The sequence below is a fragment of the Stegodyphus dumicola genome, chromosome 5 (assembly GCF_044657685.1).
Source record: "Stegodyphus dumicola isolate Sdum_Otavi_A_Nest chromosome 5, ASM4465768v1".
NCBI classification, from domain to species: Eukaryota; Metazoa; Arthropoda; class Arachnida; order Araneae; family Eresidae; genus Stegodyphus; species Stegodyphus dumicola.
This window is the reverse complement of record NC_140772.1, coordinates 38496523-38519395: the sequence shown is the minus strand read 5'-3', so window position 1 is coordinate 38519395 and position 22873 is coordinate 38496523. Positions and strand designations below refer to the sequence as shown.

The 22873-nt window shown below is 32.5% G+C and overlaps 1 protein-coding gene across 2 annotated transcripts in view; it reads left to right on the top strand.

Moving 5' to 3' along the window:
- The window catches only part of gammaCOP (coat protein (coatomer) gamma), a 60504-nt gene extending 48023 nt beyond the window's left edge, over nt 1-12481 (top strand). For both annotated transcript variants that reach the window (XM_035351418.2, XM_035351419.2), the window contains exons 16-22: nt 2658-2789; nt 5543-5605; nt 5717-5862; nt 5985-6153; nt 9621-9721; nt 11228-11363; nt 11446-12481. In XM_035351418.2, the coding sequence (XP_035207309.1) occupies nt 2658-2789; nt 5543-5605; nt 5717-5862; nt 5985-6153; nt 9621-9721; nt 11228-11363; nt 11446-11684 (986 nt within the window). In that variant the 3' untranslated portion in view covers nt 11685-12481. The remainder of the gene's footprint in view (nt 1-2657; nt 2790-5542; nt 5606-5716; nt 5863-5984; nt 6154-9620; nt 9722-11227; nt 11364-11445) is intronic.
- The last annotated feature ends 10392 nt before the right edge of the window (nt 12482-22873 follow it).

Genomic DNA, 22873 nt, shown 5'->3' with positions numbered 1-22873 from the left:
CGTTTTAGATTTATTATAGTATTTGAATAGAACTTGTGGTAATTCTTCAGATGATATAATTTTTGTGCACTCTGAGTTATAAAATGAATGAGATGTAATACAATTAGGTGAACCTAGTGCCATAGTGGTACTAGGTACTAGGCTTTTGTGTCGCTAGGGTATTATAGTGAACTTTAAAGAGTGCATTTATTCTATTGTTGTTTGTGCACTATCGACGAAGTGGATTTAATTCAAAATTCGTTAACTGTTAATTAAACATGTTTAAATGAAATGCAGGAAAAGTGCACATAACTTAATATTCCGTACAAGGAACTCGTGTTGTGTACACATCAGATTTTTTCCAAAACAAATTGTAAAATCTATTCAGAAGATATTTGTTCATGACATCTGTATGTATGTATGTATGTATGTATCTTGCATAACTCAGAAACAAATAGCCTTAGAGCATTGAAATTTTGTATATGGTACCACTATAACATGTTATTGTAAATGTAGTCCCCACAACAGTAAATGGAGACTCGTATATTGATGATCTCCTGATAAGTGCTAGGATGCTGATATGCATTACATAGAAAGAAAATGGCAAATTGCCTTGAACAGGATTGTTGAATGGGCACATGAAGTATTTAAGTTTTCTAATCAGAAGATACTTTGTATTCAGTTTTGTCATAAAAGAAGCCTAGAGCTTGACCTGTAGAAATCCTTGATCCTGGTGATATCAAAAGTAAAATTTCTTTGCTTCATTTAATAGGAAGCTAACTTTTCTCCATCCCATTATATGTATGAACAAATGTTCAAAGCTTCTTAAATCTACTTCCAGTTATTTTTAATACAGCTTGGCACGCAGATCACTGATGCTTCACATGTACAATGCATTAATCAAGTCTAAATTGGACTATAGTCTCATCATCTATGGTGCAGCCTTTGTGCTGCAAAGCTTTATGGATCTTCTGTGGTACTTTCAGTAGTGAAGTGTTCACTGAATGATTTGAAACCTAATACTGATGAGGATTTCATTATTTCTTCATAGGAAAATGCAAAAATAGAACTCCTGAATATTTTCCTTAATCTTCTGTGAGCATAGATATGTTTATGACTGTTATACTCCTTCATTTACTTAATGGATTAAAGTCTAATGACCATACTATTTCGGCATTTGTTTGTGGCAGTATTATCGAGGGCATTCGATTACTACAAAGCATATTACAAAGTTGAAGGTATAAAGGAAGGAATCTGCAGAATGTTCAATTTCTGTGCCATTGTTTCTACTAGGGAAATCATCGTAGAAATTTTATTCTTGTCTCGGGCATGTGTAATAGCAGAGAATGCCAGGCCATCGCAAATGGAGGCAGTTCCAGCAGACAATTTTACAAGGGCAATGGTGATTGGACAGAGAAGGGCAGGTTGGTCCATGTGGCAAATCTTGGCTGACATATACCTGAATGCATCCACAATGCACTGGCTGTGGCAACAGTGGTTGAAACGGTGAAATCTGGTAAGTTTGAGGGGTGCCATTGCAGCCAGAGTGACGTCAGCATGCATGGATCGACGCATCCGCCAACAAGCAGTGGCGCACCTGCGATCCACTTCTACCTCCATTATGCACCATTTTCAAGACACTTTGAATGTTACCATATCGACCAGAACCATTTGCCATCGATTGGTGCCTTGTTGCCTGCTCTCGTGGTGTTTAAGAAGTCTGTCATTAACCCTGCATCATAGGTGACAGCATCTGCAATGGTGTCAGGCTCAAGCAGCATGGACGACGGAATGACACAGGATCATGTTATCAGATAGTCAAGCTTTGTTTCTCCAGTGATAGTTTCCACATACGAGTGTGGCGTCGATGTAGAGAAAGGTCCATTCTGGCAGCAACTGTGGAAAACCCTGCGCGACAACACAGCATCATGGTTTGGGGCGCAATTGTGTACGTTTCCAGGTTACCTCTAGTTCGTATTCAGGGCTTTATGATGGCCCAACGATACGTAGATGATATGTTACGATCCATACCTTCAGAGAGTGTCCAGTGCCATTTATCAGCTGTATAACGCTGACAGCCACCCTCGCATCAGTCAACGTGCTTGATCTCTCACCAATCGAACACATTTGGGAAGTGATTGGATGCCATTGCTGCATTCTGAAGGCAAACTGTGGCAATTGGTTGACAGGGAATGGATAGCCATTCCTCAGGACACCATCTGTAGTCTCAATGACTCTGTACCTAGATGTGTTGCTTTGTATCGCCGTCCAAGGTAGTCCTACAACCTACTGAGCCGATAAAATAAATCAAGTCATCAAATGGATAATAGACTGTACTCCATTGGCATTCCAAATCTTAATGAACCAAGGTCTGTTGGGCCATTATTTATTAATATACTTGTATAAAATATGGTCACATATTCAGCTAAATTTTGATATGATAAAGATGGGATTTAATTTCCTTTATTTTAAGGAATTGGTTTGTTAGAAAAAAGAAAAATATTCATTATGAAGAGCTGTGAGGTAATACTAAAAATTATAAATTAAAATTTGTACAATTAATGTATTGAGGGGGTAAGAGATTTTGTGATAGAATTTATAGGCAGTCTTGTTAAAAGTAACATTTAAGGCAAGAGTAGTTGTTTTACATTTGTAACATACTCATGTTTATGTTATAGGTTTGCAGGTATCAATTGTAGGTCTGGAAAAAGCTCTTCATCAATATACTCTTGAACCTTCTGAGGCGCCTTTTGACATAAAGAGTGTTCCACTTGCTACTCAACCATTAACTTCAGAAGAAAAGAAAACAGGTAATTTTTTTTTAAATCTCTATTGGAAAATGTTTTACGTGCTTCATTTTGGATGTGAATTTTTAATAAATGGATGCAATTTATACACAAAGAAATCAATTACTTGAATGTCTAGAAAAGTGCCAAGAATTTCTTTGAATTTAAAGTTTGAATATTAGTAGAGTTTAAATTATTGGAGTTTTTCATACAATAACTAAAGCTGTTAGTGAAATGTGCTATATTTCTTTAAATTTTTAAAAATCTTGAATATTGTATTAAAAATGCAGAAAATCAGCACACTTCAGAAATAGAGTAGTAGATTTTGTGATATTTATACTTGTAATAAGTTGAAATTTTTTTATTTTGGATTTTAAATTAAATGTAAATATGTTAAAAGATATATGCCTTTTGTGCACACTTTTAAAGTTGTAAAAATATCCTTTCCTCATTGACTATTGACAGGTTTTGCTGTGATTTGGAGTTTACTCATTGAATGTAATTAAAATTGTCAATATATCCTACAGGTTTCAGATCACTTATTTCAAAGAGAACCTGTTCCCTTAAATGTGTATCTTTGTTAATTTTAACTTTCTGAATAGTTATTACAAGTTCAAATGTTGTTTAAGATGTAATATGCTATGATGAATATCGTATTTTAAACCTTTTTAATGAAAGATTTTCGATGCAAAACTGTGCATGAAATTGCAAATGTGATGCAATACTGCATATTTAGCCTATTGAATGATGCAATATCAATTTATACTTTAACAGTCATGAAATAGTGCAACAAGGTGGAAAATGCTCCTAAACAAACAAACAAACAAAATTTTTGTAAAAGGTCCAAGATGATTAGTTTTTATTACTTTTTCTCATTTTACTTTTAACTGAGTGCAGGTCCACTGTGATACAACAGTTCACGTTCAAAATGGTTATTGCATCAAGATTGAATTTAAAGATAATTGTTTATAACAGCCTTTCAACCCGTTTCATCGTCGAACAAAACATTTTTCCCCCTCGTATACAAAATCTGCATATTATCTATTCCAATAATCTACTAGCATCTAATCTTTATGATCTTTTATTGTCCAGAAGAACAGTAAAAGCTAATTTTTGTGTGTATGGGGAATACGCAGTAATTGGAATTTGTACTGAGGAACTGCTTGTCTCAGACTTTTTAAACAAGTGGTTCTAGGTTAGAATATGTGTAATATGTAATAGGATTTGGGAACAGCTGTAATGGGCTGGCAGACAGATGTGGCCAAATTCAATATACTTTTATTTTTTGGATAGAACAATTCTGGAGATGCAATATTTTATTCACACATGATTATGGTGCAAATATGCATACCACAGTAGTTAAGCTATGACGTATCACATTTTAAGCAATAGAAGATACTACAAAAAGCAAACAGATGTGGGTTAATTAAGCATCAGCAAGCATAGAAGGAGAATGCATAGTTAGATTGCAGTAATATTTATAGTAAAATGTTTCTTTAATCTCATTGTCTTAAAACTATACCTAATGCAGATATGAGCAGTTTTGAAAAAGCTGTTACTATTTTTAGAATAGAGAGATGGGAAGTGTCCTAATTAAAACGAGGAATGAAGGGCTATTGCCAATGTAATGTTGAAGTTATATTTATATTATACGCACACATATATAAGCTGGATGATAATTCATGTCATATCAAAAATCTGTATGAGATTCTCTAAACCAGTGCTTCCCAATGTGGGGGCCCAATTCGATGGTTAAGGGAGGCAATTCGAAAATGTTCTCATCATAAATGATTGATTTGCTGCCTAAAAAAAAGAAAAGAAAAGAATCGGCTATATATAATAAAACTGAAAGTCTTGAGAATTTCTTTCTGACTGAAGACTGAGGAAATCTATTTGCATCAAGCCCAAGGATTTCGATAAAGGTAAATAATAAATGATTACTATAAATAATATAGAAAAAACTTTCATTAAAATTATTTTGTGCTTGAACTTCAGTTCTCCATTATGTGTTTTGGAAATTTACTTACTGCGTTTGCTCACCAGATTTCCTAGTTTTTTTTCTTCCTGAAACCTATCATACAAGTTTCGTTCGTGAACATTTCAATTTTTGAATATTAAAAATTATGTATATGCTAGGGGGGCATAAGAATTTTAGAAAGGATTAGGTGGGGCAATAGCTCAAAGAAGGTTAGGGAAACACTGCATCTAAACAGATGGTCTAATTTCCATGAAATATGCCTCTGCATATTGAACAGTTCACATCTTTTGGAATTTAATGCCAAAGCAACTGAAATAGTTTTATTTTTGATTTCATTGAAAAGCAGAGCATTGTAGAGATACTCAATAACAAATATGAAAACACTTGCTGTCACATGTAGATGTTCGTATTATATAGAGTAGAATAGAGTTTGATGTTATATTTTTTCTGTAACTTCTTATCCTATACCATCAGTTGTAAATTCAGCTTACCTTGTGTAATTAAGCTGTAAAAGAAAATGAATAACTATATTTAATAATATGAATTAAATTAATATGTTAATAAGGAAACAATGAAAGATACTAATATCATATCTGGCTTATTACCTGTAATCCTTTTTATATTTATTTCTATTATTTTAATGGTATTGCATGTGATAGTTATGTTTTTTTTTTTTTTTTTTTTTTTTTTTTTTTTTAATATTAATAGAATTAAGAATATTAGTCTCAATGTTTAATTCCCCCTCTCCCCCACCCCCGGTTTCAAGCAAAGTTTTAATATTTTTAAATTCTTTTTCCAGAAGTACCAGTTATTGGTAAATCTAAAGAAAAAGTTGCTGCATCTCGGCAAGATATATTTGCTGGTATTTATATTTTAACATACCTACTCTTATTTTTGGTAGCATTAGTAGTTATTGAAGATTTATTATGTTTTAAAATTTTATTAATTTCTTAAACTTTTATAATTATATTAGAACAATTAGCTGCTGTTCCTGAGCTTGTTGCTCTAAATTTGGGTCCATTATTCAAGTCATCACTTCCCATCGAACTTACAGAATCTGAAACAGAATTTGTAGTGAGATGCATAAAACATACATTTACTAATCACATTGTACTTCAGGTAAAGGATTCAAATTATCTTTGGGCATCAACTTTTTTCTCATTTTTATGTATGTGATAATGTATTGATGATATAAAGAGAACTATTTTTATTCATAATCATTTTCTAATTATTTATTGCAGTTTGATTGTACAAATACATTATCAGATCAAGTTTTAGAAAATGTGTATGTCCAAGTTGAACCAAGTGATGGATTTGAAGTAGTCTGTTATGTTCCTTGTTTAAAACTTCAATATAGTATACCTGGAACAACTTATGCTTGCGTGAGCCTACCTACAGATCCTCTTGTAGGCAAGTTATTATTTTTCTTTTGTTAATCAGTTCCAGCCTAAGGCTGCAGATACAGGGTTAACTTAAAGAGTTTTGCAGACTTAATACTTCTAGAGTTTTACAGAAACAAGAGTTTTATTAGTGCAGCTGAAATACTTAAAATGGTTAGAAGATTAACATGATTAAGTTAACATGGTTAAGTTAAAAATATTCTGTATGCGAAGTTAAAAATATTCTGTATTTCAAACATAGAGAAATGTCATGCCAAACATTTCTCTATGTTTGAAAAAAAAAAAAAAAAAGTGCTTCTTCTCCCCCCCCCCTCTTTGGTACACTTTGGAAGGTTTAAAATTTCCATGGTTGTTCCTCTTAACCAGTTCTTTGCAAATATGCAGGATATAAAATTTACAATCGTTAGTTTTGGATGTATTAAAAAATAAATGATGATATGTTTTTAATAATCATGCAACATTTGAAGAGGTTTGGTGCAGTATTTTTTCAAAAAAGTATACCAAACTAGCACACTGTCACAAGAGATTCGTAAAGTAAAAGAAATTAAACAACTGGTTTCTAAAAACATTAGGCTTTTAATTTATATTTTATGTGTTTTATATAAGGAACAATCTGTCTACTTTAAATGAAAAAAGACTCTAGAGTGTAAGTTTATTTTGAGAAAAGTTGTACCCTAATAACTTTCGTCTCAGAATAGTTGCGTTTTGCCATTCGAAATGTCGCTTGTCCCCTTAAGTAGGAAATTTCATATTTCAAATGATGGTTAGTTGAAGAAGAGTTTTTAAATTTTTATATTTGTGTAATGAAGTAAATCTATTTGTTCATGGAAAATTCTTCATGGAGGCTTGTAGAGACATTAGGGTTTTTTTGGGGGGGAGGGAGGAAGCAGGCAAGATGAAAAATTAGCTATGTCTTCGCCGGGAATCAAACCACGAACCTCTGGAATACATGCCCAGCGTGCAGACCACCACACCATGAAAGCAGGAGAAATACCTTATATATTCCCCTTTCTTTTTTTAAAGGGTGACTGAGATTTTTAGGGATCCTGATTGCCAAATTCTAGGTGGGGAGATTCATCATCCACCACCGTTTTAGTTTGGGCGGCGGTGTAGAGACATTAGGTATTTTTTTGGAAGTAGGCAAGATGAAAAAATTAGCAACACCTTCTCCGGGAATCAAACTGCTTATCTCTGGAATACGTGCACAGCATGCAGACCACCACACCAGGAAGGCGGGAGAAATACCTTATAGACTTCTTTCATAAACAATCTAAAACATGGAGAACAAACAACTTTGCAGAAGCAGATCAGAATATGAAATATAGTCTGTTATAAATTGCATTTGCAGAAGCAGATCAGAATATGAAATATAGTCTATTATAAAGTTAATTTTAAAAAGTGTTTATTTGATGGATGTTACCACTCATTTTAACTGCTTCCCTTATAATTTTTTGAAAAAAAAAATTGCAAAAAATCGTCATTTTTTTATTCCATTATTAAATATAAGGAACTGAAACAAAACAATATGCAGGTTTTAAGTTGAATTTTTAATTTTTTACAGGTTTGAAAGCATTTTGTTTTATTACCAGTTTATTATTCCGAGTTGTCTCTGCCAAATGCAGAAATTTTATTAGTCTTTTTTTTCCTTGTTTCAAAAACTATTATAGAAAGTGATACCTGGCATTTAATACACTGATATCTGGTCTCTCTTCTTACTGGTTTACCTCTAGAATCTCTTTTATGGGAGTGCCCAGAGGAATGAGGTGCCCAGTTCGATTCCATGCCTAATGGGGTAAGGGCCGTATTAGCTGCAAGGTTTGGTAGCTGTTTCTACTAATGTTGCACCTCTGTAAACCTCTAAATGCTTACAAATTTAATCTTTTTTTTTCCTTTATGCCGTACTGTTTATGTGCAATAAATCTTTTTTGTATCTGCTTTCCTTCATGGTGTTGCAGTTTTAAAGGCCAGCAGTGTAGTTTTGGATGAGGATGTGTACTTTCATCACATGCATCACTGTCTTTGTAAGTGTAAGTTTTGCTTTATCTGGGAAAGTCATCTGTATGACAGTAATGTTGCAAAAAATGGCATATTCTGCAACTGATTTTTACTCCAATAATCTTGCAGATCCAGTTTCTTTGTTTAACTTAAAGAATAGTTATTCCCCCCTAAAAGAATTTTATTTTGAGAAATAGAGTTTTGACTCTATTTCTCAAACGACTTCTATGATGTTGAATGCAATCTGCAAGCGTGCTTTGCCACATGCCGATAAGTTTTGGTTTTAATAATATCAATCGGTTCATCATCAAAATATTTTCTGTAAATATAGAAAAATTCCAAATTATTACAGATATTATGAATTTTGAAATTCATACCTGGTTTTGCAATAAAACGAGCAAGTGACAGTTTTTTTTTTTTTTTTTTTTTTTTTTTTTTTTTTTTTTTTTTTTTTTTAATTTTTCACCTTCCATGAGGTACTTTTTAATTTTTCACCATACATAAGACTACTTACAGAAGAATCACTTCTTACCTCTTTATAATCACTATTTGAAAAATCTTCTACATTGCTTTCATTCACATTCACCGTTTTTTTACTCTTTTCCAATTTAACTATCGTTACTTATCTAGCAGTGACCATACATAAAATTGCACAAAACATATGTCCACTCCCATCATCCAACAACAAAACGCTTCAAAAAAGCTTTGCAAACTACCAATCAAAGCAGAATATTTTTCTTTTTAAACTTCAGGCCAAGTAAAAACAAAACAAATCGTCCTGACAATTTTTTTTATGCCCAAGTTTTCTCATGATAATAATTAATCACAGTATATATGAAGAGATAACTTGGAATAATCAGTGAAAAAATTAAAAATACATATGCAAAGCCCTGAGTATTCATGTAGGTCAGCATTCTCAATCTGCATACCTTGTGTGGTCCCCCTAGATTTCCCAAACAGACAAAAAATAAAATTGCATATACCACCCTATAGCTGAAAATCTCGGAGCTTAAGAAATTCAATTTGGCAATGTATACTATGTTTTCTCCCAACACTGACATTTTACCTTGGCAGCAAAAAAAAAAACAAATTTAGTTAGACACTATGACTGTGATGTGTCTTATCTGCATACATCCAAAGAGAGAATAGTTATGTAAGAATCAGTAGGCCCATCCATGCCATTAATATGGAAACCAATATGTTTTTAATTTCTAGATATATCTATAGGAAAAAAAGTAACTCACACTCCTAAGAAGATTGTGTAAAAATATCACTTACTAGTGTCATTGGTAATCCATTTATTTCAAGGCATTCAGCACATTCTGCCATAATATTAATTCTGTACATAAATGAATTTTGTAATTTTGTGAGTATCAGTTTTATGTTTATCAGCATTCTCGTATTTCCTCTTCAGTTATCAGTATTTTATCATTGTTTTCTTATATTGCTGAAAAACAAAAAATCAATATTTTTTTTTTATAGTTATTGGTACATTTGGCAATACTTTAAAATATCTAGTAAAAGACTGTGATCCAAATAGTGGTGAGACAGATGATGATGAAGGCTATGAAGATGAATATGTGGTTAGTAATTTTTACCATATTTTTGGAAATTTATGTAATACAGTCAAAAGTCGTTAATCGGGACTTCGGCGATTCTGGATTATAGATCACCAGTTTAAATCTGGTAAGATGGCATGCAGAAATTACAAAATTAAAAATATGAAACCGTAATTTATGAAATAAAGAACAATTATGATCTAAAGGGTATCAAAATTTACAAAAAGAAAAAGCTTAATATTTATTTGTTTACTTTATTAAACATTTCCTTCAATGTAAGTTGCTTCGTTTCATGTGATAATACTTTCTCTTTAATTCTATTAAACAGACATAATTTCTTGTTTAGTTACAAAGTTCCGCTGTTCAAGTCCTATAAATGCTGTGTCAAGAATACCCACTAATTTGTCAATCGAAATGTTTTCATTTTCAATAACCTGTGGGCCACTTTCTTCACTATCCGAAGCGAATTATAATGACAATGACGAGGAACTTGATTTAAATCATATCAAAGACGAAATGAAATACTACACTTAGTAAGGAATTATAAGCCAAATAAAATAAAAACATCTGCCCTGAAGATAAGGATAGTGCTGACAGATCAACTTCCAATCCGCAGCGTGAAATTGATAAACAGATTTCGGATTTCAAAACATACTTTCGCTTTGTAGATACAAATTACATATTAGTAAATATATATCGGAAATTCAATTTGATATAATCGAAAGTTCAAGCTTACTTTTATGAAATTGCTTTAACAGTCCGCAAAAAATAATAAGCCGGATCCAATTCGAAGATTAAGGAACAACGCAATCTGCAACATTAACTGAATTAAATAATTTTTGCTTAGATTATACCGTTCGTTACACATTAAACGCGCATGCGCAAAAATATATTCGCATCCGTAAAGGTCTTACGCGCACTCGTAAACGCCTGTGCGCATGCATGAACGCTACACATGCGCAGAAAGTTTGTAGCTTTGAGGTCCGGATTATGGGTGTCCGAATTAACGACTTTTGACTGTATGTAATTATGCAATGAATTTCTCATTTTCAATTTAAAATAGTTTAGTAACATTCTGTGTGTTATTTAAAATGTTAAGTTAATGTATTCGGTGCCAATTTGTAAATGCATAATATATTCATGGCAACTTTTTTGACAAATTCAGCTTTAAATTGATAGATTTTTTATAATTATTGTTTGTAAGAAATTCTCACTGTTTTGTGTTTAATTTTGCTCACTATTTTGTTCACTAGTGCAGTCATTTCTAAGAATTTGTGATTGTTAAAATCAGTATTGGAGTAAATATTATGCAAAATTAGAAAGGCTGTATTAGATGTATTTCTTTTTTTAGTCAGTCTTTTGAAAAAAGTGAGATTAAATTTGTTTCAAAGATGTGAGTTAATTTGCTACACAAAATATTTTTAATTCATTAATTTCAGTTAACTCTTTTCATAAAGTCTAATGCTTAATTTTTTGCACCAAAAATATTTCTTCTAAAACAAATGAGTGATGATCAAAATCTGATTACAGTTAGAAGATTTGGACATTTTATTAAGCGATCACATGCAGAAAGTTTTAAAAACAAACTTCAGTGCAGCATGGGAAGAAGTCACTGCCAAAAATGAACTCGAAGATACCTATGCTTTTAATTTAAAAACACTTGAAGGTAAGAGAAAGAAAGAGACTAGTTTTCTTAAACTTTTTATTAACAATAAGAAATATTACTTAGTGCATTTTTCTTTCTTTAGAAGCAATTAAGAACATTTTACATTACCTGGGAATGCAGCCATGTGAACGGTCCGACAAAGTGCCAGAGAACAAGAGTTCACATGTCCTTTATCTGTCCGGTGTCTATCGTGGAGGACACACTGTTCTAGTGAGAGCAAAATTGGCTCTACGTGCTGAAACCGAAGGAGTAACTATGAACATTGCAGTGAGGAGTACTGATCCTAATGTCAGTGAAGTAGTGGCATCAATCATAGGATAATTATTTGTTTCATGGTATAAAGTGTACATTTTTTGCAACAGAAGCCGACAACCAAAGTGTCGGGACTATATGTATTTGTTAATGATGAATATCATATGTATTTTATATATTTTCTTTCCTGGCACCATCAGTCAGATCCGTATTCGGAGCCTCAATCATCCTGTCTTCCTTTTCTTGTGATTTGTTTTTCAGCAACCATTAATGCTCATTCTGGCAATTTTGCATTTTTACACATCTTAGCAGTTTTAATTCAGTTTTTACACAAAGTTAGCCCTCAGTTTTAAGCTAGTTTTGTTTAAAAATGTTTGGTTTTAAAAGGCTGGTTGTATATTAAGAATATACTCTGAATTTAATCGCTTCAACTTGTGCAATAGGAATTGAAACTAATTTTAATCATTTTTCAAATTTTTTGTTAAATTGTGAAATTTTTTATTTTATATATTTTTATAACTGCAAATTGCTAGGTAATATTTTTTCGCTAATTAAAATTTGTTCTAATAAAAATTATTTGTATTTCTCTTGTAGAGATTATTCAACTTTTGTGTGCGAGTAATTATTTATTCTAAATAATTAAATTTAAAAGGCTCTGATTCGTACTGTGGTTAAAATAGTTTTTATAGTAATTTCACCTTAGTTTGAGTATTTTGGGAAGACATTTCTGAACATTTATCAGATATGATATGGAAAAGGTAATTTTTGTAATTTTCTCGAAAAAATTTATATAAATATATATCATTCCATACCACTCATCAACTTCTGTTTCATTATTGTTCAAATAAAAATATTAGCTATTTTCATTGTATGCATTTTCATCTTTTATATGAAACATTTTAAGTGTTTGTTACACAAATTAATATTGTTTTGGGACTTCACAGTGAATTTGGTCTATTGAAGAGGAAGAATTTACTAACACTATTAAGCATTTTAAGGATTTATAAAATAATTTTTTCTAAATAAATCTTAATTCTGAAGTGAATAAAAGCACTGAGTTGTTATGAAATCGTGTACTACTAATCTGGTTAAGCAATAGCTTTTATCAGACAAAGGCAACATTTCATTTTCTAATAAAGATATAGCATTGTTCCAAAAGGCAGTGCATTAACAGATCTTGCAGTTCAGCATGTAACTCTCTTTTGATGTAAAGTCAACACTGAACAGTGACTATCTATTATTGACTACATGAATTTAGTCAATTTTAAATAACTAGTAGAACATAAGAACAACTAGAAAACCTTGAAAATGCCTTGCATTGACAATTTCTTCTAATCCATCAAAATTTTATTGCCCTAGTATCTTTAATATGACCCACATCCCCACACATATTAAAACTTAAGAATACACAAAACACCATATTTCCTTCAGTTCTCATTTACCAGTTTGAATTGTATGATGAATGATGATAAAATTGCATATTAGGTATTTTATTAAAATGATTCTCAGTTTTAAGTAATATTCCAATCAGACATAAAATTCAACTAAATTTCATCCCATTAGTTTTTTCCCTCCCAAAATGCTATAAAATCTTTTACAATGCAATTAATAAAGTATTTCATCTAATCTGCTTTCCACCCGTCTCTAGGTTAGAAATTCTTTAAGTGGTATTTCACATATGTACATGCATTAAACACGTTAATTCATACAGCCAAACCCCACTATATGTGATCTGATAAGGAGGGATGTATCTCCTTACAAAATAGCATAAAAATTGATTGATGAATCACTGAAATGATGATTAGCACCGGCCTCATCTCCTAAAAGGTGTGGATAGTAAATTTAGTTTTTAAAAAATGCAAATTAAAAGTTAATTATAACAAGGTACAATAAATAAAATTGTTTCATTATACATTAAATTTCACATGAAATATTACTTGGCATAAAAGCCTTGGTTTAGATCCAGCTCTCCAATTACGGAGTTCGATCTAAAACATGGATTTAAAATTACAAATAAGCAACAGCTTTGAGCTGAGAGTGTTTTGTATCAATGGTTCTTTGGCTCAGTGCATGACATGGTTGTATTTCCCAAGATATATTTATATCAAGAATTGAGTGCTATACCTGTCTCACATAGCCCTTTGTTTAAAATGCAGGGAATTATGGGGATTATGATAAAACTCTAATAGCTTAAACAAAATTTAAGGATTTAGAAATTTTATTAGTTGAAAGTTACAGGAATTTGGAAAAAAGTTACGAAAAAAAAGTTTGTTATATCCAATTTTTTTATACCTTTGGAAGTTTGCTGTAGCTCTATAAAATAACTTTAAACCTAAGGAAAATGGATAGAACCAAAAAGTTTTTCCTTTACAGGTTTGCTATAGCAAGATTTGACTGTCTTTAAAAAAAAAAAAATTAACAATTTTTATTTTAGGCAAATGTGTTGCTTTTTCAAATTTATTTAAAAATACTTCAAAAAGGATAATGTAAGATAAACCCGTATACATAAGAATAAGAAATGTTTATTTCATACCTCGTGGGTTTATTTTATCCTTTCAGAAAAAATTATTTTATGGCAGATCATAATGCAAAGTAGGCAACTATGATACATCTAATTACGCATTCCTTTAGAACAATACATCAATCTACCTTTTAGGCTTGACTGCATATTTTAACCCACATACTAATAATGTATTAAACCATTTTTAGCTAAAATGATAGGTGGCATACACTAAAGCATTGGCTTATTGGTAAAACTACAAGATATGTTTTCTCTAACATTGTTTTTAATTCCATTTGCATATTTGCCAAACGGACATTTCACTCTACAAGGCTTATGCCCTACAGGAAAATGAACGTTCTCAGCTTTGTGCAAGGAGCAAGAATTTAAAAGAGTAATATAATAACCCTACCTGTTAATATGTGCTAGGTTTGGCTCCCTGCAACAGAACACATTAACTGCATGTAGTTTTTGTGGTTTTTTCCTATGTGTACCATAGAAAGACTCTTGTAAAAGTAGATCTTAAATACTTCCCAATAATGAATTACCAGTTTGAACTAGTTTGGCATTTTGAATCTGTATTCTGAATGCTAAGTAACAACCTATGCTGGCACTTTTTAGGTTTTCATTTAATACATTTGCTGTCACCTATGAGAATATTCATGGAGTGAATATGTGAATATACTTGGCTTACTGAAATATTTCACTCTTTCTTAAAATAGGTACAATAACTAAATGTTTAAAAGTGCAAAAAAGAAAGAAAAAATTTTAATTTTTATTGACTTGGTAAATGCTATTAACAGACTGCTCAAATTTTTGTTCAGTAGCTTGTGTAAAGCTAATGGGAAATAATGTGTCGCATGTGCAAGAGTGTCATGTAAATGTGTAGGATGGTTGAGTATTTATCTAGTTCCAAGTTATCTCGTAGTTGGCACAAAATTAGATAAACTTTTGACGTGCACCATATCAGTTTTGGCAGCAAATGTGGTAACATTCCATTGCTGACATAAAAAATTTGTCAGTGTTCATGTAAATACAGGGTTCGTAGCGGTCCTTATAAGTCCTTATATTTGAAAATAAAATATAAAGGCTCTTATAGGTGCTTACTTTTTCTTTAAAGCCCTTATTTTTTTGTTTTTAGTGCTTTTTTTTTTTAATGAACGCGATATTTTTCTCCATATATAAGCCGAAACTAAATAAACTTTTCTTCCTAATATGAAATGTCGGTGAATCATACTCCCGGAAATAGCTTTTCCCCCTTTCTCTGCATAAACATAACCTTTGGTGTGCACGAAGAGTACAGACAGATGCCCGTCGTTCTATCCGTCAAGGAATTGCGAAAGCAGTAGAAAATTCCGGTACATTCGGCATTCTTTTCATCCCACCCAAATACTACACACGTTTGAATTTCTATCAAGATCTTAATAATTTGCATTCTCGTTCCACTTGCTCAGTTCATATTAATAATTTGCATTCTCGTTCCACTTGCTCAGTTCATATTCGTGTTTATTATGATTATTATGCTTATATTATGAGCATATGTATGAATGTTTATAATAACATAGTTGCAGTAAATGCTGAAGTATAGTAAACTTCCAAAAATGGTTGTGTTTTAACACAGATTAGCTTTCTAAGGAATAATATTCGGAATGGCTTAAATAAAGGGAAAGTAATCGAATAGTCAAAATAATTTCATTTTTTTGGCCAATACATTATACAGTACGAAGATTGGGAGGTTCTCCCTTTTCTTCGCAAAATCTCGAATATTGGAACTGTTACAGTTCGTTGCAAAACAAGAAACGGACCTTTTTTTTTTTTTTTTTTTTTGTCATTTTCCAATCTGGATTGAATAGTACTAAAAGTTCTGCGGTCTACCAAGAAAAGAATGATTCTACTCCGGAAATTTAATGCCGTCTGTTGAAAATTAGAATGAAAAACATCACAGTTATTTAGTTCTTTATTCTCCCAATACCGGCAGCTGTTGATTCCGATTGCGTAATATCACACAGGGAAGATTTACGGCACACGTATTGCGCAATAACATTTGCGATATTTTGCAGAGATAATTAATTTTGATGTTCTGTCTGAGATTTGTTTATGAACACTTAAAAGAGTTTTCCTGTGCTTGCTAAGAAGAATATTTTTCAGTTCCATTGGTTTTTTTTTTTTTTTGTATGATGCACATATTGAAATGTCAAAAGCATTTATTTAGCTGAAAAATCTAAAGAGCGGCTTCAGTCTACCCTTCCCCCTCCGCTCCTCTTTTTCAAGTTACGCTCGGCTGTTCGAATATTCGCCAGTTTCCAAGTATGCGGGTTAGTTAAGCTTTTACTGTTAAAGGATGACTGCATGAAGCAAATTTCTGTCTTCTGATTTCAGAAATGTTCCTCTTTTGTACTTAAATTACGTTGCTTGCAATATCTGTTAAGAGAAAACTGATATACAATGAAAATTTAGAAAATGTTCAGAATTTAGATTTAAATTATTTAAATATCAATATGAGTGGAAAAATAAATTGTATTTATTATTAGGTTCCAAGCGAATACCTTATTATTATTTATTTTCTCTATTTTGAACTGAAATTTTATCATTAAATTTTGTAATATAGTTTACTTCTGCATAGTTTTTTTTTTTTTTTTTTTCCCTCTCATTGTAAACTAGTTCTGTAAATCGAACTGTTATTTAAAATTTAAAAAAAAGTAATTATTTTCCATGGTTGAGGTAATGCTTATTGTCTCTTAATAAATACTGCATTTCTCACATTTTAAATTACAAGTCTAATTTTTAAGGTTATGCAGTTGTATATAATGTAATTAGACAGGTGCTTATTTTTTTTCTTAAAATGTGCTTGAAAAGTGCTTATAGGTGCTTATTTTTTTAACTAAAATGTGGCTATGAACCCTGAAATACCTATTAGCTGTTTCAACTGTTTTAGAAAATAAACCTCGCTAGCTCATGTTTGGTATACAATATAAATTTAAATATGACCTTTAATGAGACTGCAGTTTTGCCTTGCATTTAGTGGCTCCTTTCAATTGAAAGGTATGAAAACATGTATTAGTCAAATAGTATATTCTAGTTGGGGGGACTGTATTCCTAGTTACTGTAATGGTTCAAGAAACAAAACTAATTTTCTAGTTAAATATTACTACAGTGGAAAACAGCTGTTTTTCCCCTTTCCTTTTAACTAAGCTTGCACATGGATAATAAAATTTGTATAGAAATTTGTCAAAGCCCAACATAGGGAATTCTGAAAATTTTTGCAATGACCGGTTGGTTATTTTCTATCACAATGTGCCTTCCATGGCTATTTTTACCATTAATTATAGGTTCTCAGCTGGACATGGCTTTCTCCAAAATTATCTGTATTGAATGGGTGTGACTTCCATTACTGTGCTTAAAGTTTATCTGAAGAATAGATTAATTTTTAACCATTTTACAAAATGTCTTACTATTATTAATGATTATGTTTGTTATGACAAAATTGACTGTGAAAGCTAATCTTTATCCGAATGCAATGATGCACATGATTGATGAAGCAATGAATTGCTGCCGTTGTGGATATCCTTCGTGACTTATGGTTTATAAATAACAGAGGAAAAGCACTAATATTTGAATTTTTCCGGACAGTAGAAAGAGGATAATCAGTTTGTCAAAAACCAAATGGCAACCTAACAGTAAATCATTTCAATTTCCTTTTTATGAGGATTACAAGACTTTTTTAATTAATTTTTATTTTGAAATAAAATAATTTTTACATTTGATCTACATAAAATGCAATTACAGCCAACAGTTTGTGAGAGATAACAGGTGTGTATTAGAATTTAGATCAACATTGTAAGAAAGTAGGTAGGAGATTATATGAGAAAGTTTGATTAAAATGATATAATTCATATAAAAACAAACTTCATGTCTATCCATTCATGCATAAGCCAGAGGCACATTATACATATAACATCAATATTCAAGGAATTTGCCAGTAAGACCAATGTCATCCATCTGGAAATTAGCTAGGAGAGAAATAATACAAAGAGAATAGATGCATCAGGAGTATAAAGCATCCCTGTTTGCATTGATATAGCAAAGCCAACTTTCAGTGTTGTCAAATAGACTGGGCTGAAAATAATCAGCAAACATTTTTTATAAAAAAATAGCCTAAAATTGAAGAAAGCTATAAGGATCGGAACAAAGTCGTGCTGCACGAGTGCTTCAGTCAAGGTCCCTCCTAATCGGTACAGCTTCAATAATTTTCCAAATTACCCAATATGTTCACAAAATTTTAATCAAAAACAGAATCTTAAAAGAAAACTAATCATGGATTGTCTGCATAAAATGTACATTTAGAAAACACAGGTATATCCATTATTCTAAAGAAAATGACTTATTATATTTCTGACCTTAAAAATAATTACCTATCTTTATTAAATTACCAATTTTACATTAAAAAATGCATGACCTACAATTCATACTAAAATTAAGTTCCTCATCCATCTTCAGAAGTTTGATACATTTTAATTATTGAAATGGCAGTTATGACTGTACACCGAAGTCCCAAATGTGATAACCTGATTTTTTCAACTCATGAGTGAAAATCACAATTACAAGATATATTTTGCTCTACTAAACACAAAACGGTGTTGCAATCAAAAATCATACAAGAAGAGAAAAGATGCTAGTTCATTCGCACTTTCCTTGATTGTCTGCATTGTTGTGCAAAATTTTTCATTTGAAAACTGTCATATTCATTGTTTCCCAATAATCTGACAGTTATTATATCTCTGACCTTCAAAATGAGGAATGCCCCTTTCATATCAGTAGTAATATGAAATTCCTCACCAGTTTCATCATCACAATCTTCAGAAAGTGTGGTACTTTTCTGGTTATCGAAACGGCAGTTATGACTGAACACTGAAGCACGAAATGTGATAACCTATTCAAATCATCAGTGAAATGGTACCAAAAGTGCCATTTTGTCACAAACTCATTTGCACTTGTATTTCTCATAATACGAAGAATTCTATTTATCTTACGGTGGTAGTATCCTTTCTTAATTATAGCAATCCCTTGATCACATAATTAAATAATGGGTATGCTGTTTGCTCAAAGGAATACAACCTCAATGCTTTAGAACAGTGGTTCCCAAACTGTTTAGCCTCATGCACCCCATTCACCACTGCTAGATTATTCTACCCTCCCTATCCAAAATTCGAAAAATACATAATTTTCATTTGTTTCTATTTTGATTCTTTTCTAACATGTGGAACTTCGAGAACACGTGTTTTCTTACAGTGGAACTTCAAGACCCTGGAACAATAACGGCTGCTTTCTGGGCAAGGTCTTCTAAACAGAGTCGGCATTTCTGTATGATGATCCCTTTCGATGACGAATAGTGATGTCATATTCCTGGAGTCTCTGTATCCACCTGGCAATTTTTACCTTTGAAGAGCTTAAATGGTGCTGGAGCTCAGTGCAGCCTGGCTCCGGTACTTCTTAGTTTTTGAGATAAATCATAATTTTAGCCGGAGCTCTAAATAGAAGGGCTCCAGCACTTCTTTTGCGTAAGTTAACCACAATTTCAGCAAACAAATTTTATTTCGATAATAAATATGCTTTAAAAATCGATTTTGACTTTTAAATGCTGGCCTCTCTTTCCCTCGGACAGATGTTGAGACTTTTAAGAAAAGAAACCCACATGCCAAAGGCTTATTTTCTAGGAAATGCAACGAATGTATGAGAGCGGGTTAATTTTTCGTTCCCTGAAAGGGCTAAAAGGTATAACCTGGTAGTGCACGTGCCACGCAAGTGACTTCCTACTACAGAGCTCCTGTACACTTTTTGAACGATATAACCAAATGCCTTGGGACTACTACTGTCACTTATATAAAGGAGTCTTACGTTTATTCTCACATTGTTATCGAATCGTATTCAGGGAAAATTTCTGCTTGACAAAAGGAACATCGCGATCAGAAAATCTTGGATTTTCCCTCTTTATTTTGAAAGCTACACTTTTCAGTTAAAACTTCCTTCCATATTCTGAAACACTTTCTAGAATTCTCACTATTATCCTTTGTGATGATTTAATTGTTTTATAATATTTCATTGGTGTTTCATTCACCATTTTCAATGATTTTTATATCTATCATTCCCTGAAAATAATCAGGACTTAAATTCAAACGAAGATTGGCTGAGGTATTTCTTAGCTTCTGAGAGGAAATGTAATTCCAATCAGAGCCAAAAATAAGACAAGGTCCGATAGTTTATATTTTATTTAGCTATTTATAATTAATTTGATAATTTATTTAATTTCTATTTACCTCTTTACATTTTTTTAGTTTTAATTTAATTACTTAAATGTTTTATTTATTTATTATTTCCTTTCTTCCTAACAGTCTTCCATAGGGCTTTGGCACTTTTAATTTTAGAAATTAAGCCCTGATAAATATCAGTATTTATTACAAGCGACTTTAAAGGGTGTGAGAACTTGTTGAATCATTTCCGGCCACAGGTGATAGTTATGAAAACGTAATATAATGTTTAAAGGTGAGATTTGGCCGAACTGACATGTCAGTCGAAGTGTATACTAAAGAAGTTTTTTTATTGATAACGAATAACTCAATCGGTAAAGGTCCTAAAATTCCTCTTTGTAAATTGTACGATAAGATTGAAATTTACTTATGATCTTTAAATATGTTAGGTGTTTCCAACACAAATTATTCTTCAATTTTGTATCCGTTGATTGAATCTTGTCTGCCTGTCATCATATTGAGAGTTTGGGAAGGAAATTTGAATTCCCTATCCCTAACATCTAAAAAAGAATCTGTTGATAAGTTAGATAACCTGATGGAAATTTTTATGACACGAGATTGAAAGCGAAGAGAAAATGCGTTTAGTATGTACCGGATTTATCAGCTAACCCTCGGATTCGGGAAAAATTTGTTCCCCTATCAAATTCTGCTTGACAACTAGAATCATATTGACAAGAGAACGTTGTCAGATGGAATGTTGAACTCTTCTTAAAATGCAAGCCTCTTTTTGTTTTCATATTTACACATCTTCATGTTCCTGTTTCCTGATGGTCTTCCACAGCGATCCAGCACTTCTGCTTTAAGAAATTAAGCCCTGGACCTTCGGGATTCTTGAAATTTAAAAGCCAGGTCAACGAAGCATGATGCATGCAGAGTAAGAATTTTCTGCCATATGAGATAATGATGGACATGTTCTACGGCTTTAACTATGGCGAGGAACTCCTTCCTGGTGACCAGCGGCCGAGCGGTAAAGGTCGGTGAACACTAGTAGCTCGGATAGAGGTTCGAATCCCGCGAACGGGCTGGCTGCATCAGCGTTTTCATGGTTTTCCCCATGTGTAACTTGTATACGAGTCAGTTTCCCTTAGAAAGTCCTCTAAGAAGGCATCCCTTCCCTTAGGCAGATAGCCCTAGTGTGCTTTGCCATAATTAAATACAACACCACCACCTTCCTGGTGACACAGTAATTCCTCTCCGGTTTTGATAGACACTTGCTCTAGTACGCTATGACCTGCTCCTTACCGTTTATTTCTTGGGACAAAACAGCATCAACACTCTCACTACTCGCATCCGTGTCGAGAATAAATGGTTCGTCAAGCTGAGGATACCTCAGAACTGGAGCCGATGTTAAAGCTTCCTTCAAGTTGTTAAATGCATCCTCACATTCTTTTGTCCACAAGAACTTTTGCTTGCTTTCTGCCAGCTTGTGATGGAAGACAAGTCCTTCACGAATCTTCTATACTAGGTGCAAAGCCCTAGGAAGCTTCTCAGCTGATAGACATTTTTGGGAACGTTTGCAGTCTTTAACAGCTGATACCTTTTGTGTCTGTGCACACACCTTCATCAGAGATGACATGTCCAAGGTAAGTCATTTCCTGTCCGAATAATTCACATTTAGCGGAGCTCAACTTTAGATTAGCTTCTTTCAGTTTCTGAAAGTTTTTCTCACTTTGTTTGGTTAGGCTAAATGTCTTGGTTCAAGTAATTATGATGCTTTTACAATAATTTTCGGCGCCCCTGTGAACAGGCGCACAGTTTACGAACCACTGCTTTAAAGATTAACCATAATAAATCTTATTTCAATGTATCTGATAAAAGTAAATCAGTAAAACTTAAAAGTAGTGAAAAAACATCTTGCAATGCTTCTCAGAAGCAACTCTTAGTGCACATTTTGAATACATAAATATAATGGTCTCTAAACAATTTTCTATTGTAGCTTATGTGAATATGCAACAATTTTTCACCTCTGATAAACATCCATTTAATTCGAGAACTTCCTGATTGTCCAGAGACTAATTTTCAGTTAAATTATCTGCGGAAATGCGTTAAGGAAATACCCTGAGCGGTTTCCGGGCGAAACTGTCATCCAATGTCCGCTAAATGGCCAAAGTACTTAACAAAAGGAAGCCATAAAAGTCCTGATTTCATTTCCGAAAGATGCTAACTTAAAAGTAAATAGTCTTTTGTGAGTGATTTTATGCAGAGAGAGACTTTGATCTAAGTCGCGCCAGCGACGAAAAGCCGCATTAAGCGGCTGGTTTTATGTTATGGCTGTAATGTTTTTTTTACTTTTATTTAACCATGAAATCTTGTCAAGTTTAAAAATAAATATTTAAAAGATATCTGGTCTTTCCTTCATCCATCACGGGTGACCAAACGTTACACCCTAATACAGTGGGCAGCATTTATTTGCTTAGGGCAAATTTATAGCGGGGAACAATTCAGAACATGCA